At 59.9% G+C, this 14,048-nt stretch overlaps 3 protein-coding genes across 4 annotated transcripts in view; 2 read left to right on the top strand and 1 right to left on the bottom strand.

Moving 5' to 3' along the window:
- Positions 1–4,538, top strand: part of RAB40C (RAB40C, member RAS oncogene family) — a 36,993-nt gene extending 32,455 nt beyond the window's left edge. The window contains exon 7 of the mRNA XM_068206443.1: positions 1,577–4,538. Within this exon, the coding sequence (XP_068062544.1) occupies positions 1,577–1,857 (281 nt within the window). The 3' untranslated portion in view covers positions 1,858–4,538. The remainder of the gene's footprint in view (positions 1–1,576) is intronic.
- A 140-nt stretch (positions 4,539–4,678) lies between these two features.
- Positions 4,679–10,836, top strand: WFIKKN1 (WAP, follistatin/kazal, immunoglobulin, kunitz and netrin domain containing 1). Its single transcript, XM_068206446.1, is given in 3 exon segments — positions 4,679–7,873; positions 7,956–8,220; positions 9,061–10,836. Coding segments are annotated over 3 exon segments (1,818 nt in total). The 5' UTR covers positions 4,679–7,811; the 3' UTR covers positions 10,552–10,836.
- A 140-nt stretch (positions 10,837–10,976) lies between these two features.
- METTL26 (methyltransferase like 26) lies at positions 10,977–13,963 on the bottom strand. Of its 2 annotated transcripts, XM_068206444.1 has the most exons (6): positions 13,725–13,962; positions 12,412–12,574; positions 12,248–12,307; positions 11,780–11,847; positions 11,495–11,573; positions 10,977–11,427 (listed from the first exon to the last, which is right to left on the bottom strand). In XM_068206444.1, exons 1-6 carry the CDS (start codon positions 13,931–13,933, stop codon positions 11,380–11,382), a joined length of 627 nt encoding a protein of 208 aa, XP_068062545.1. In that variant the 5' UTR covers positions 13,934–13,962; the 3' UTR covers positions 10,977–11,379. The 2 variants fall into 2 exon arrangements, with proteins under 2 accessions (XP_068062545.1, XP_068062546.1); XM_068206445.1 differs by lacking the exon at positions 12,248–12,307 and having other exon boundaries at positions 13,725–13,963.
- Positions 13,964–14,048: the final 85 nt, after the last annotated feature.

The raw sequence follows: 14,048 nt of genomic DNA, 5'->3' as shown, positions 1-14,048 counted from the left end.
GCATCCTCTGCTTTTCCAGTCTGGATGAGACTGAGGGCAAATAAGCTCCCACACTGAAAGTACTTCAATCAAACGACTATGTGGGATAAATCCAAGTGTAAGCACCTCACTCCTTGCCCTTGCCTGAGCCTGTCTTTGTTTTGGAGGGAAGCAGAATGTGCCCAAGGAGCTGAAAGGGACTAAATCTCATCCCTGCTGTCAGCATGCAGCAGTGGGCTGGGTTATTCCATATATCCAAGCATGTATGCCACAGGGAGGGAAACCACAAGCAGATTCCATGTTACGTCTCAGCCTGTTGAGTTTGAAGCAGAATAATCTCACTTCCCACATTATTCCTGGCTGGAGTCTGAGCATTATTCCCACTGCAGTCTGAGCAGCAGCAGATCTGTGTTCCTGGAGTGACCTGCTCTCATATGGACCTTCAGCCCCTGCTCACCGGGTTGAGAAAATCCTGTTTGCCAGCCCCAGTCACCAGATTTTCTGCCTGGGCTCCTGTCCCCAACCTGGCTGCTTTGCCATGGCCTGCAGGTCACGGAGGGATGGTGGGCAGGGACAGGGCTGAATGCACAGATCTTTCCTGAATCTTTTCCCTAAGATTTGTGACTGCAGACTGCCTGCTTGGGAATGGAAAGGGCAAAAGGAAACGGCCTCAAATTGTGCCAGAGGAGGTTTAGATTAGACATTAGGGAAAATTTCCTCAAAAAAAGGTGGTCAGGCACTTAAACAGGCTGCCCAGGGCAGCAGTGGAGTCACCATCCCTGGGAGTGTTCAAAAAAGATGCAGATGTGGCACTTGGGGACATGGTTTAGTGGAGGCATTGGCAGTGCTGCGGGAACGGTTGGACTCGATGGTCTTAGAAAGCCTTTCTAACCTAAATAGTTCTGTGATTCCACGAACGGGGGCTCCCTAGCAGGGAGTGGGGATCTGCCTGCTCGGGAATGGCAGCGTGGCTTTGGCAACAGGCAGGCAGGAAGATAACGAGTGCCCTCGTGTGGCCCCTGCCTGGGAATTCCCCGGCAAGGAAAGGGACTTCCCAAGGCAAGCTCACCTGGTGCAGGCTGGGCTGGGAGAATGCTGGGAAACTGGAACGGGCAGAGTGGTGTTCTGGGTGTTTTGGCTTGTTGGTATCTCTGTGGCCTGGAGGCTCTACAGAGAGCTGCCCCCTGAGCAGATCCCAGCTGTCACTGTCCTGTTTCAGGATTTGCTGACCCTGTTGCCTCTTTCCCAGGCATGTCCTGGTTGCCAGAGGATGGGTTGAGAAGTCAAGTGTCTGTCAGGAATGTGAGCCAGGCCCTGCCAGCCCTGGGTGCTGAGCAGGGCAGGGCTGGCAGTGCCTAACCCTGTGTTCACACCAAAGCTGGTGTCTGGCAAAGCACAAACCTCCAACAGCAAAGCCCACCTTGATTTCCCAAGCTTCTCTCCTAAATATCCCGCTCCCTACTCCCAGCTCCTGTGCAGTCATTACTGACTTATCTCCCTGAGGAGCTGAAGCTGTGCAGCGTAAGGAATAGCTGTGGGGGAAGGGCAGCCCAGGAGATCTCCTGGCCCTTGACTGTGTGCTCCCTTCTCCCCGCAGTGTTCAGCTTACAGGACCTGTGCTGCCGAGCCATCGTGTCCTGCACCCCGGTGCACCTCATCGACAAGCTCCCCTTGCCCGTCACCATCAAGAGCCACCTGAAATCCTTCTCCATGGCCAACGGGATGAACGCCGTGATGATGCACGGCCGCTCCTATTCCCTGGCCAGCAGCGGGGGCGGGAGCAGCAGCAAAGGGAACAGCTTGAAGAGATCCAAATCCATCCGGCCGCCCCAGAGCCCCCCACAGAACTGCTCACGCAACAACTGCAAGATCTCTTAGCAGGATGGGCACCCTGAGCTTCTGTCGGATCCACACCCACCCGCCGATGTACAGCTGTTTGCACACTGAACCCTTCTCCACTGGATCCTTTCAGATGGGCCACGGTTGCTTTTCCAATGGCACGCACAAGCGTTAGGAATGTGCTCACGTTTTGGCTTGGCATAGGAAGAAGCATGGTGCCGGCTGGATCCCGCAGTGCTGGCGGGGAGAGGATCTGCCAAGTGACCCTCCAAGAATGCTTTGGGCTTTGCCTCTAGGCCTGGGGTGGAAAATTCAGCAGCTGCCGGGTTAGGGAGGGGGGAAGGGGGAAAAAAGCTCATCCAGTCTCAATGGAGCAATGGATTTAATGGAAGATTGAGAGGCTTAAGGGAGTAGGCAAGGAGAGTCTGTGCTGCAACTTTAACTCTTGGCCTCCTGAATAGATTGCTGGTGCAATAGTGATCATTGGATGTAGACAAAAAGAAACAGGGATAGGGGACTAATGACAGTTTTCACCAGGATGTTAACCTGCTGTTGCCAAAAAAAAAACCAGAAAAAAAGGCAAGAGTTGGCCAATTGGAAAGGGGAAGGCAGCGCTTCGTTCCAGCGCCTTCACTTATTTATGTAAATATTATACATATATATAAATATCTCTTGTTTTTTAAGGGTTTTTTTAAGAAGCAGTCAGGGAAAATTTTATGCAGCCTTGTAAATACAAGCACTGGATTGACTTTCCCAGTGTCAGCAAAGGGGACAAGTGGAGGATTTTCCAATGAAAACACATAAATGCTTTAAGAGACTTTCCCTCACCTCTGGGCTCGTGCTGGTGTTTTTACTACATGTGCAGAAGGAAAGGACAATTGGTGTGGAACATGCCCCAAGCTGCTCTATTCCTATCATTCCCTAGAACCTGTGAGTGCTGAAGGCAGGGTGGGATGGCAGTGCCTGGAGAAGCAGAGTGGCAAGGCCAGGGTCCTGAGGGGTTGGAGTGTTTTGGCAGGCAGGAGGAAGAGGCAGCTCTGGGGTCAGACTGAGGCCTTGCTCACTTTGTGCTTTCTCATAGGGGATTTGGGAGCAGGGGGTGGAAGCATTGTGCCTAAAGCAGAGGAAAAATGCTGAATTTTGTCCCTTATTGTTGCAAAGTGTCATCCATCGCTTCTAGTGCCCTCCATCCATGACAGCACATGTGACGGCTCCTGGATCCTGGCTGCTTCCAGCTTTGCTTTCCCAAAGATGCTGCCTGAGCTCATGCTGCTGTGGCTCCTCCTGGATGAAAGTGGGAAAGGACAGAAGTGGCTTTTCCCACTGGAGCATGAAGGAGCAGGGACTGGGAAGGTGGAAGGCTGGGGCGGGGAAATGGCGATCTCCAGGTCCCTCAGTGGCAAAATCACTTGGCTCTTGGAGCAATCCCAGGAGACTGGGAGTGCAAACTGCTTTGCTCCATGGGATGGCTCCTGGATCTTGGAGGGGCAATAGCTTGGGATGGATCTTCTGTCAAGCAAGTGCACCTGCCTCTCTGGCTTTGTTCCACAGCTGATATGTGCTGGAATCACCTGCAAACTGAGAAATAGCACCCAGCCCTTATCCCAAAAGCTAAGGGAGCCTGCCGGGGGGCTGGGCTATGATGGCAGGTTCTCATAGGTGGCCAGGGGGTGTAGACTGTGAGTAGCGTGGTAGCAAGTGAAGTGTACGGTGCTGCCATCTCCTCCTGGGATCAGCTTGCTCCGCTCCCCCTTTCCAGGCAGCCTGGGGCACTGCATGGGCAGAATGAAGCCGCTGCAGCTCCTGCATGGCCGATGGACCCACTGTGTCCAGGCAGCAGGGACAGGAGGGACACGTCCCCCTGTGGAGACATCGCTTCCCTTGCTCCCAAGCCGACCTGGGAGGTGCCAGAGGCTTCCCCCTCCCCTCCCTGCAGAGCACAGCACGGGCAGGTCTCTTGGCTCGGCTCTCTCGTGCTTTATCACCCAGCTCAAGTGAGCGAGGACAGAATTAAACCCCAGGCGGGTGGAGGGGAAGAGGAATCCTTTGAAGGGGTGCTTTGGCTCAAGAGCAAAGCCGCAGCCGGGCCGTCCCGGTGGCACGAAGGCCAAGGGATTTGGAGAACCTGTCTGGGTGGCTGGCACCTGTTTCCCATCACTTAACACACAGCAGAAGACAATCGCTGGCTCAGCAGCACAGGGATATACAGCCAACAGGTGACCGGCACCACCAAGGGCGGCTCCTCCCAGGAATCACCCCGGGCCCGGCGCCGGTGCGTGGGACGAAGAGGGAGAAAGGGATCCTTCCTGAAATCACCAAGCTGCTGCATGTCTCAGAACTCGCTGTACCTCTGCTTTGGTTTGGCTGTGCCACGTGTGCCACCTCCCCATGCTGTTTCCCTGTGGTTGGTTTAGGTTTTGTCACCCTGTAAAGTCTCACAGATCCTGTCTGGAGTGGGGATGGAAGATTTCCCTGGAGTGATTGCCCAGCAACAAACTTTTTTTATTTTTTAATTTAAAAGGAAATGATTCTTGCATCTGATGTCAACACTAGTCTGTAGCTGCTCTCCAACACTTGTACCATTCCTGAGTTGGGTTTTTTTGGACTATCCTTTTATTTTTTTATTCCTTTGTACAGTCAGTGTTGTTTAACTGATTCTACATGGTTTTGTTTTGTATAAATTAAAGTCTTTTTGTTTGTTTTGAACTACCAATTGAAAAGAGGAGAAGTTGTATCAGTTTTTGTGTGGGCTGGGAAGAGGTTGAGGGGAAAAAGGTGGTGGTTTTGCCCGTGCCTGGGGATTTGGGACTGTTTGTGCCACAGGTGTATATTCCCATTTCCAGGTCATCCACAAAATAACTTGAATTACATTTTCTGGGGAGCCACGATTCCTTTCCTGTAGATGCAGAAGATAAATCTGCTCTTGATTCTCACAGAACCACTGATTTGAGGTAGTGGAGCCCTAAGAAAACACAAACTCATCTCCAACAGTGTTGGTCCCATAGGTGGCCGGACGAAGCCACGCTCCCCAGCAGTTTGCCAGGACTTGTGCCCAGTCCCTGCTCCACAGGCTCGGGACAAGTACAGTCAAACCCTAAATCCCTTCTTTGGGTCTGGGTGGTCCTGGAGGAGCAGCAAGTGCTGTGGCAGCCCAGACTGGAGCGAGCTGGAAGCCATCCTGAAACAAATGGGACTGAAAGGGAGAGGATGCTGCAGGGAGCTCGGAGCACCAGTGTCACACCAGAGTGGCCTTTGGAGGTACCAGGAGCCCCAGAGAAGGGGGATTTTTATCCGAGGGTGGAGGGAGACTTCTTGTCTGATCCACTTCTCCCAGCCCACCTCCCCTTGACCTCCCTTTTCCCCTGCCTTCTCACTTCCCTAGGATCAGATTTTCCACTTCGTACCAGACTGGCCACGCTTGTTTTAACAGCTTAAGTAGTAATTGCTGGGGCTGGGAGGGGGCAGGGGGAAATGAGATCGTGTCTGCAGCCTGGAAAACCCTGGAGCTAAGGTGAAAGCCTGGTCAGGGAAGAGTCACACAGCCCTTTTTTTCCCTCTTTTTCTTCAGGGGGTTCTGGAAGTGTCTGTTCCCTCTCCCAGGGCCGAAACAAAGGCTGTGTGTGGTTTCAGGTGGGGTCGGGACAGCCGGAGCCCATTACGGCGGAGCAGCGGGGGCTGCGGGGCCGCAGCTGTCTGCTTGGGAAGAGCCGGGCAGGAAAACGCTGCACAGCCCGAGCGGGGTGGGAAGGCTGGGAGAGCTTCAAGGCTCTCTGCTCCTCCGAGAAAAGAGGGAGCAGGTTGCTCTGGGATGATTCAGGTCTCTGGTCACTGAGTGTGTTTCTCCGCACTCACCTTTCTCGTGTGAGGTTTCTTGGCGTGGTCCCACTGTCCCACACAGTCCAGGAAGAGGTGGTGACCTTCATGCAACTGCAAGATCCTTGAAAATGAGGGTGAAGCTGCCCATGGGTGCATTGGAGGGGTGGGAGCCTGTAGGGTGCAGCAGGTTCTGGGAGCAGGGACACGTGGCATGGCACCCTTCCCTTCAGGACATGGTGCTGAGCCGCCTCCTTGTCTTGGAGGGAGAAGATGGACTGTAAAACCCTCATCTATGTCTGGGATCTTTGAAAGTGACCCAAAGATACGGGTATGGGCAGAAGCTGGTCTTGTTCCTCCTTCCCTCCTGCACCAGCCTCCCTGGAAGAACCCTGGGGCACCCCAAAGTGGCCCTATGCCTCTGGGCTGCATCCCTCGAGACCAAGGTGCCGTGCATCTGCCACGTTGCTTCCCAGCTGGAGTTTGTGGGTTTGTGGATCGGGGATCTCCAGGCAGTGGGTGCCTGGGGCCAGCTGGGTTGGTCTGGGGGTTTCAGGCTGCCAGGGCAGGCAGGGTACAGGCCCTGGCAGCTCCTGGCTGGGCTAGCCTGATGCAATTCCCTGTTTGCAGAATATCAGCCTCCCCATGAGTGTCAGCATCTGCAGCTGGATGGACCCTTGGGTGCCTGCTTGGCTGTGGAACGGGATTCAGGGCACAGCCATGGGACACGCTCCAGCCCTCCATGCATGGTCATGGCCAGCTGGTGACAGACCTGACTGTGCTTTGGGGTTTTGGGCCCTGGGGTGCCCCAGAATCACCATGGGCCACCCAGAGCCAGGAGCAGTGCAGCTGTGTGCTGGCCCAGGGCAGGGAAGGGGCAGGGGTGGCTGGTCACAGCACTGTGTCTGTGCTACTGGCTGGAGGTCACCGTGCCAGAGCATTGTGGTTGCACCCTGCTCACACCAGCGTGGGGATGCTGAGGGTCCCCCAAATCACCTGGTCTGGGGCAAAAGGGCTTCCACAAGGAGCCACAGACTGGAGGAGCACCAAACCATTACATGTGAAAGCAGCTCTGGAGTGGGGGTGGGTTGGATCCCCCCATCCCAATTAAAAAAAAAAAAAAAAAAAAAAAAAAAAAAAAAAAAAAAACCAAAGAGAGAAGGAAAGGGTTCCCACTTTTTTTTGTCCCCTCCACCACGTGCTCCCCAAGAGGGAAGACTGGAGGTGCTGAGCTGCTCCCTGGGTTTGCTGTTTCACAAGGGCTGCAACCCCCCCTCAGGGCTGAGGCTCTCACCAGAGCCAGAAGAGTTAATGCTCCCAAAATGCCATGAAATGTTCCTGCTGCAGGTCAGTCTCCATCGGGGATTAGGGGGATCTGGCCGGGGAGCCGGGGCCGGCTCCTGCCAGCTCTGGGCTGGTGCGGGACGTGCTGGTTGAGCCCAAGCACAATGTGCCGGCGTCTGGTGTGGCTCAGGAAACACCCTGGCTGTAAATCATCGGGGAGGGAGGGCTGGGGGAGCCCCTCCAGGGGGGCTGGGTGGGCACCCACCCCGCCAGGCGAGACACGGTCCTGTGCCAGCAGCACGGCACTCGTGGGATGCGGGCTGGAAAGCAGGGATGGACCCGTGCCGGTGTCCCGCTCCCGGGCACCTTCGGCTGCGGTGCGGGTGGGTGCCCAGAGATGCGGTGCGGGGTGAGGGACGCCCGGGCCAGCCGGGTCCCGGCCGCCCGCAGCGCGGCCTCCGTGGGCTCCGCGCACCTCCCGCCGGCCGCCCGTCCGAGGGGACCGCAGGCTCCGGCTGTTTTCTCATTCTGCAGGAATTCGGCTCCGTGGGCCGGGCGGGTTTTTGTGTGTGCGCCCCCCCCCACCCCCACCCCCACCCCGCCCCTCCTTTCACTCTCCCTCTTTGGAGACTTTCTGCATTCTGCCTTTGATCTCCCCCCGTGTTTGCCCAGGGATCGCCGGGCTCGCCGGGGTTAGAGGCTGAGGTCAGCGCCTTTCCCATTCCAAACACCCAGAAACATCAGTGGGAAGGGAGGGGATTCAGATTACAACCTTCCCGTCCTCCCCTTCCACCCCACTCGCCCCGCTGGCCGTGCCGGGGATGGACTGAGCCCCGAGAGCCGCCCGCCACTGCCGCCGTGTCCCCGGCGCCCCGAGAGCCGAGCGGCGGCGATGGATGGAGGCGGCGGGCGGCATCGCCGGTGGTCCGGCGGGCGCCGGGTGTGCTGAAGGACAGAGGTTTGGTCCTCTCCTCCTACTCTTTGTCCCCCCGCCCGCCTTCTCCCTCATCCCGTCCGTCCTGAATGTGATTTATCCCGAGCCCTCGCCAGTGAGCCAGGCCGGCGGCGCAGGGTGGCCCGATGGCTCCTCGTGGGAGAGGCGGGCGCGGGGGCCGGGGCCAGCGTGCGGGGCGGCAGCGGGTCCCCGTGGGCATCGCGCTGCTCCTGCCCGTGCTGGCGGCGGCGGCCGGGCTGAGCCTGCAGCCGGGCAGGATGCGGCACCTGGGCGTCTGCCCCAACCAGCTGAACCCCAACCTGTGGGTGGACGCCCAGAGCACCTGCGAGCGGGAGTGCCAGGCCGACCAGGTGAGCGAGGGGGCTGCGGGGGCGGCGGGCGCTAACAGGGTTTGGGAGGGCGTCCCCAGGAGCCCGAAGGAGTTGATTCGGGGTGCGGGTCCCGTGCTGGGTGGCACAGCCGGTTCAGTTGTTTCAGAGCAACGGGCTCAGCCCTGCTGCAGCTTTGCCCCCTAAGCCCCTCCTGTCTGCTGGGCTCCCCAGTCCCCCACAGGCAGAGAAACTGCTTGTTGCCTCCTCAAGTCACCCCCTGAGACGGTGTCCCACGGTCAGAACACCCTCCTCGTGCACCCCCAGGATGCTTCCACCCTGTCAAAGGGCTGGCTGGGATGAAGGGAATGGGTGTGCTGGGACACGGACACCATTAGGCCGAGGACAGAATCGTCTCCCAACTTTTCCCTGAGGGCCGGAGCCCACCCACGGACCGGGTTGTCCAGCCCAGAGAGCCCTGGCTCTGAGCTCCACCAGGCTGAGCAGAGGCAACCCCACCCCGGTTAGGGCTGTCTGAACCCCGAGGGGAGACTCCTTCACAATTCATCTGTATGCGTTCTGCCTCCCCTTGGCCAGCAAAAGCTGAGAAGGGCAAGTTGCACTCTGCTGTAGGGGAAAAGGGACCGTCATCACTGCGGTGCACCCCCAAACATCCTGGGGGTGCTGAGGGTGGGCTGGGGCTGGTGCAGATGTGCCGGGGAGGTCTGGCTCTTAGCCGGAGCCCAGCGATGCTGAAGGTGCACAGAGCTGTGCGGGGGACACCTGCCCAACCCGAAAGTCCCCCAGGGCTGGGAACAGCACGCACAGCCACAGCGGTGAGCTCCACGTCCCCCTCGCAATCTCTTCTCCCTCCCCGACCAGGACTGTGAAGACTTTGAGAAATGCTGCACCAACGTGTGTGGGCTGCGGAGCTGCGTGGCCGCGCGCTTTGCCGACGGCAGCGTTCCGGCGCTGGCGGTGGCGCCCGCCGCCTCCTGCGAGAGCTTCGTGTGCGCGCAGCAGGGCTCCGACTGCGACATCTGGGACGGGCAGCCCGTCTGCAAGTGCAAGGACCGCTGCGAGAAGGAGCCCAACTTCACTTGCGCCTCCGACGGCCTCACCTACTACAACAAGTGCTACATGGACGCCGAGGCGTGTCTGCGCGGCACCCGCCTCACCACCGTGCCCTGCAAGCACATCTTCACCTGGCCCGACACCAGCCCCGTGCCGCAGGAGACCACGGCGCGACCCACGCCGGGCGCCGGCCCCGAGGTGCCGGTGCCCCCCGCCCTCTACACCAACCCCTTCCACCAGTCCGTGCGCGCCGGCGGCACCGTCAGCTTCCGCTGCGACGTGAGCGGGCGCCCGCAGCCCGACATCACCTGGGAGAAGCAGAGCGAGCGGGAGGAGAACTTCATCATGCGGCCGGACCAGATGTACGGCAACGTGGTGGTCACCAACATCGGCCAGCTGGTCATCTACAACGCCCGCCACGAGGACGCCGGCATCTACACCTGCACGGCCCGGAACGCCGCCGGGCTGCTCCGCGCCGACTTCCCGCTGTCGGTGCTCAGGCGGGAGCCGGGGGGGACCCCGCGGACCGGCAGCCCCCAGCCCTTCCCCAGCGCCGAGTGCCTGAAGGAGCCGGACCGGCGGCGGTGCGAGACCACGGAGGTGCGCTGGCATTTTGATGCCAAGCAGGGCTCCTGCCTGACCTTCCGCTACGGCGGCTGCGGGGCCAACAGGAACCACTTCGAGACGTACGAGGAGTGCCGAGCCGCCTGCCTGGGCAGCGCCCGCCCCACCTGCCTCCTGCCCATGGTGCAGGGGCCCTGCCAGAACTGGGAGCCGCGCTGGGCGTACAACCACCTGCTGAAGCAGTGCCACTCCTTCGTCTACGGCGGCTGCGAGGGCAACACCAATAACTTTGAGAGCAAGGAGACCTGCGAGGACGTGTGCCCCTTCCCCAAGAGCCTGCAGTGCAAGGCCTGCCGCCTGAAGAGCAAGATGGTGCTGAGCCTCTGCCGCAGCGACTTCGCCATCGTGGGGCGGCTCATGGAGATCGTGGAGGACCAGGACTCCGGCATAGCCCGCTTCGCTCTCGAGGATGTCCTCAAGGATGAGAAGATGGGCCTCAAGTTCTTCAACATCAAGTACCTGGAGGTGACCTTGACCGACATGGACTGGAGCTGCCCCTGCCCCAACATGACGGCGGAGGACGGGCCCCTGATCATCATGGGCGAGGTGCACGACGGAATGGCCACGCTGGACCCCAGCAGCTACGTCCGGGCAGCCAACGACAAACGGGTGAAGAAGATCTATGAGCTGATGGAGAAGAAAACCTGCGACCTCCTGAACCGCTTCCAGGACTAGGGGAGAGTGAGGATGTGCCGACGGGGGGGAGCTGCACACACAGCACGGAGGGGACAGCCTGAGGGAGCCCCTGCACCAGCGCCTGTGTCTAGAGGTTACCACTGTCATGTAGTTCCCCCCAACCCCATGCTGAGCCCCAGACCAGCTCCCACCTCCACTGTAATTTATCTGCTGCATGTTCCCCCCGTGTGACCCCCCCACCAGACTGTCCAGCAACAATTGAGAGCGGGGTTGGGTCGCAGAGGGGTGGGAGATCTGCCGGGACCACCCCACTCATGAAATCTTCCCACTTCACCAAAGCCTCTGGGCCCAGTGTAACAGCCCTGGGTGCTGGACCTGGCCCTTTCATTGGTGCTGGAGATGGAACTGGGGACACCCTCAACCCCAGTGTTTGTGCTGAAAACATCAGGGAGCTGCTGGGCCGTGGGGGGCAAAGCCACAGAGTTTATTGGGGGTCAGCAGCACAATTCTGGGGAGGGGGGGAAGGGGGACACCATCAGCACAGAATCCTCTGAGGAAATGGAGCAAGGAGTCTCCCCCATGCCCACGGGTGTTGTGTCCCCTCACACACACCTGTGCCCCCCACGGCAGCTGTGCTGGCTCTTGTGGTCCAGGCTGGGGCACCCCACTGCAAAGGGAGCTCCAAAGGCACTAGGGGAGATGGACCCCCCCTCCAGCCAAGTCAGCCCCAGCTGGGGTGAGTGGGGCTCTGTCCCATCACTGCTGTCCCCAGCCCCGGTGGCAGCCGTGGTGGCACAGTGACACTCTGCAGGAGGCATCAGCGGGGACAGCAGTGCTGGGAGGCGCTGGAAGTGCTGTCAGGGCAGGTTACAGCTTGCGGAAGATCAGGCTCTTGTTGTTGGCCGGCATGTCCACCTGGAGGCACAGAGCCGGGCTCAGGGGTGCACACCGGCACGGGCAGCCCCCAGGGCCCATCACCTACCATCCTCTCCAGGCACAGCCCGTTGGCCTCAGCCAGCTCCCGCAGCAGCGCCGTGTCCCGCAGCCCCCAGGCGGGATTGCTGCGGGGAGGAAGGCGTGGGTCGCCCCGGGGCCACCCCGCCCCAGAGCAGCCCCATCTCCCAGGGCCACCCCCGGCTGGGGGGCTGCCCTCAGGCGTGGCTTATCTTGAAGGACCACGCCGGGAGGGAGCTTCCTGCAGCTGCAGGGGCGGACAGAGAGGACAGGATGGGCCCCCAGGAGCCTGAGCTCCCCAGCCCCCTCCTACCTCTGCCTCAGGCTGCGGTCAAAGTCCACGTTGCTCTGGGGGCTGATCTGACCGTCCACGGCGTAGGGCTGGGGGGACACAGCTGGAGCTGCAGGCAGGAGCCACCCTGTGCACCCCAGCCCCGGTTCCACGGACTGCTGTCCCCGCCAAGCACAGAAGCCAAGCGGGAAGAGACACAGCCCCCAAGGAGTCCCATCACCCACTGTGAGTCCTGTCACCCACTGCAGGCACCCCCAGACCCTGCTTTGGATAAGGTGAGGGAGGACAGGACCTGTCTCCTCCAAAACTGCTCCTTCCAGTGCTCAGCATGTGCCCTAAAAGGCAGAGACCCCCCAAAAGCCAAGCCCCTGCATTTCCCAGCTCCCTCCCTAAGCCATGACTGGAGCTGCCCTCCCACCTGCCCCCCCAGTAACCACTCTGACACCCTGCACCCCCCAGGATGCTCCTGCACCAGGACAGGTGACCCACCCCATAGGTGAAGAGCACACCTCCGGGCTTCAGCAGCACCCCGGCACCCTTGAACAGGCCCTGGGGAACGAGAGAGGTGGGGACGGGGTCAGGGGGCTGGGGACACCCCCTGGGAGCCCCCCCTCGGCCCTGGCAGGGGACAGGGGCTGTCGAGGGCTGCTCACCTCGGTGCACCGCAGCTCTGCGATGTGCATCATGTTGATGCTGACAAGGAGGTCGAGGGTGGCGGGCTGGGTGCCCCCCCAGGTCTCCCAGCCCTGTGACACGTCCAGCAGGATGGGGGGCAGCAGGTTGGGCACCCCTGCGGCCTCCACGTAGGCAGCGATGCTGTGGGCACCAAACCCCACCTCAAGCCCAGCCGGGTCCCCCGGGCACCCCCCAGCAGGCGCTGCAGGCAGGGACAAAGCCCTGCGTGGACTCTCAGAAGTGGAAAAACACCCACAGAGGGATGTGGGTGCAGCACAGCCTGGGGGCTCCTTGCCCAGCCCTTTGCTTACAGCTGCCAGATGGAGAACTGGAAGCGTCTGGACAACCAGCAGCATGTGGATGCAGAGGCCCCGGGGCCTAACCTCCCCCATTCTGGAGCACCGTCCCCTCGTGGGGCACCCCACTGGCACCACTGCACCAGCACCTCCTGATTTTGGTGTTATTTACATCCTTTTTGGCACATTCGCCACCTAGGTCTCAGCTCCTGCAGCCTCCCAGCCTGGAGATTATTTTTACCCAGGGTGGTGGGTGCTGCTGGGTGGGCAGCACAAAACTCCTCCTGGACAGGGGCTGGTTCCAGCACCTCCCCACCAGGCTAATTATTTTTCTACGGTGGAAAGCTGAATTTTGGGAGTTTTCTGGGAAAAATAAAGTCCTGAGCTGGGGAGCATGAGTTGTTTGGGAGTTGGATATTGGGGATTTATTGAAGAAAAATATAGTGGGTATTGACCTGGGGAGCCTGGGCTGGGTAAGACTTGAATATTGTGTTTTGCCTGGAAAAAAATAAAGCATCAAGCCAGAGAGTCTGGGCTGTCCAAGGGGGTCTTTGCTGGGAAAAAAATACACACAAAGCTCATCTGAGAGCAGGATATTGGGGTTTTCCTGGAAAGAATACAGTACTGAGCAGGGGAGCCTGGGCTGCTGGAGAGTTGGCTGTTGGGTTTTTCCTGAAGAAAGAAAAAAAATTGTGGAGCCTGGGCCCATTGCTGAGTGGGTCTTTTCTGGGAAAAAATGCGCATCCAGTTCATCCAAGAGCTGGATATCGGGGTTCTCCCGGAGGGAACAAAGCACCAAGCAGGAGAGCCTGGGCTGCAGGAGAGTTGGACACTGGTGTTTTCCCAAAATTCCCCCAAAGAAATAAAATAAATAAAGAAAAAAATAAAACGGGGAGCAGAGAACGGGGGCCGCGGGTCCATGGGTCCGCGGGAAGGGGCTGCAGGTGATGCCCCCCGGGGTCCCCCGTCCCCCCGGGACCCCCGGCCCCGCTCACCTGCGCAGCGCCCGGGGGTCGATGTCCGAGGGCTGCCAGCGCGTCTGCGGCAGGGCCCGCGCGAAGTGCGCGGCGTGGAGCCCCGCGCCCGCGCCCACCTCCAGCACCCGCAGCGCGGCCGGCGCCGCGCCCGCGCCGCCCCCCGCGTACTCCCGCAGCACCGCCAGGATCGGGCCCTTGTTGCGCTCCGCGGCCGCCGGGACCTGCATGGCCGGGGCGGGCGGGGGAACTACAGCTCCCGGCACCGCCGGCACCGCCCCGCGCCGCGGGTGGAGCTTCCCACGGCGGGAGGGGAAAAGGCGGAGGGAAGGAAAAAGAAAGAAC

Source organism: Anomalospiza imberbis, chromosome 16 (assembly GCF_031753505.1).
Source record: "Anomalospiza imberbis isolate Cuckoo-Finch-1a 21T00152 chromosome 16, ASM3175350v1, whole genome shotgun sequence".
In the NCBI taxonomy this organism is placed as follows: domain Eukaryota; kingdom Metazoa; phylum Chordata; class Aves; order Passeriformes; family Viduidae; genus Anomalospiza; species Anomalospiza imberbis.
This window is presented reverse-complemented; position numbering and strand designations above follow the sequence as displayed.

What these genes read in the sequence shown, in the direction of transcription:
- METTL26 (XM_068206444.1), bottom strand. Translation starts at nt 13,933, where the DNA reads ATGCAGGTCCCGGCGGCCGCGGAGCGCAACAAGGGCCCGATCCTGGCG. An exon ending in GACCCCCGGGCGCTGCGCAG is followed by an intron (nt 12,575 to 13,724) that starts GTGAGCGGGGCC and finishes TGGTGCCCACAG; the next exon opens with CATCGCTGCCTACGTGGAGG. An exon ending in GGCTGTGCCTGGAGAGGATG is followed by an intron (nt 11,428 to 11,494) that starts GTAGGTGATGGG and finishes CTGTGCCTCCAG; the next exon opens with GTGGACATGCCGGCCAACAA.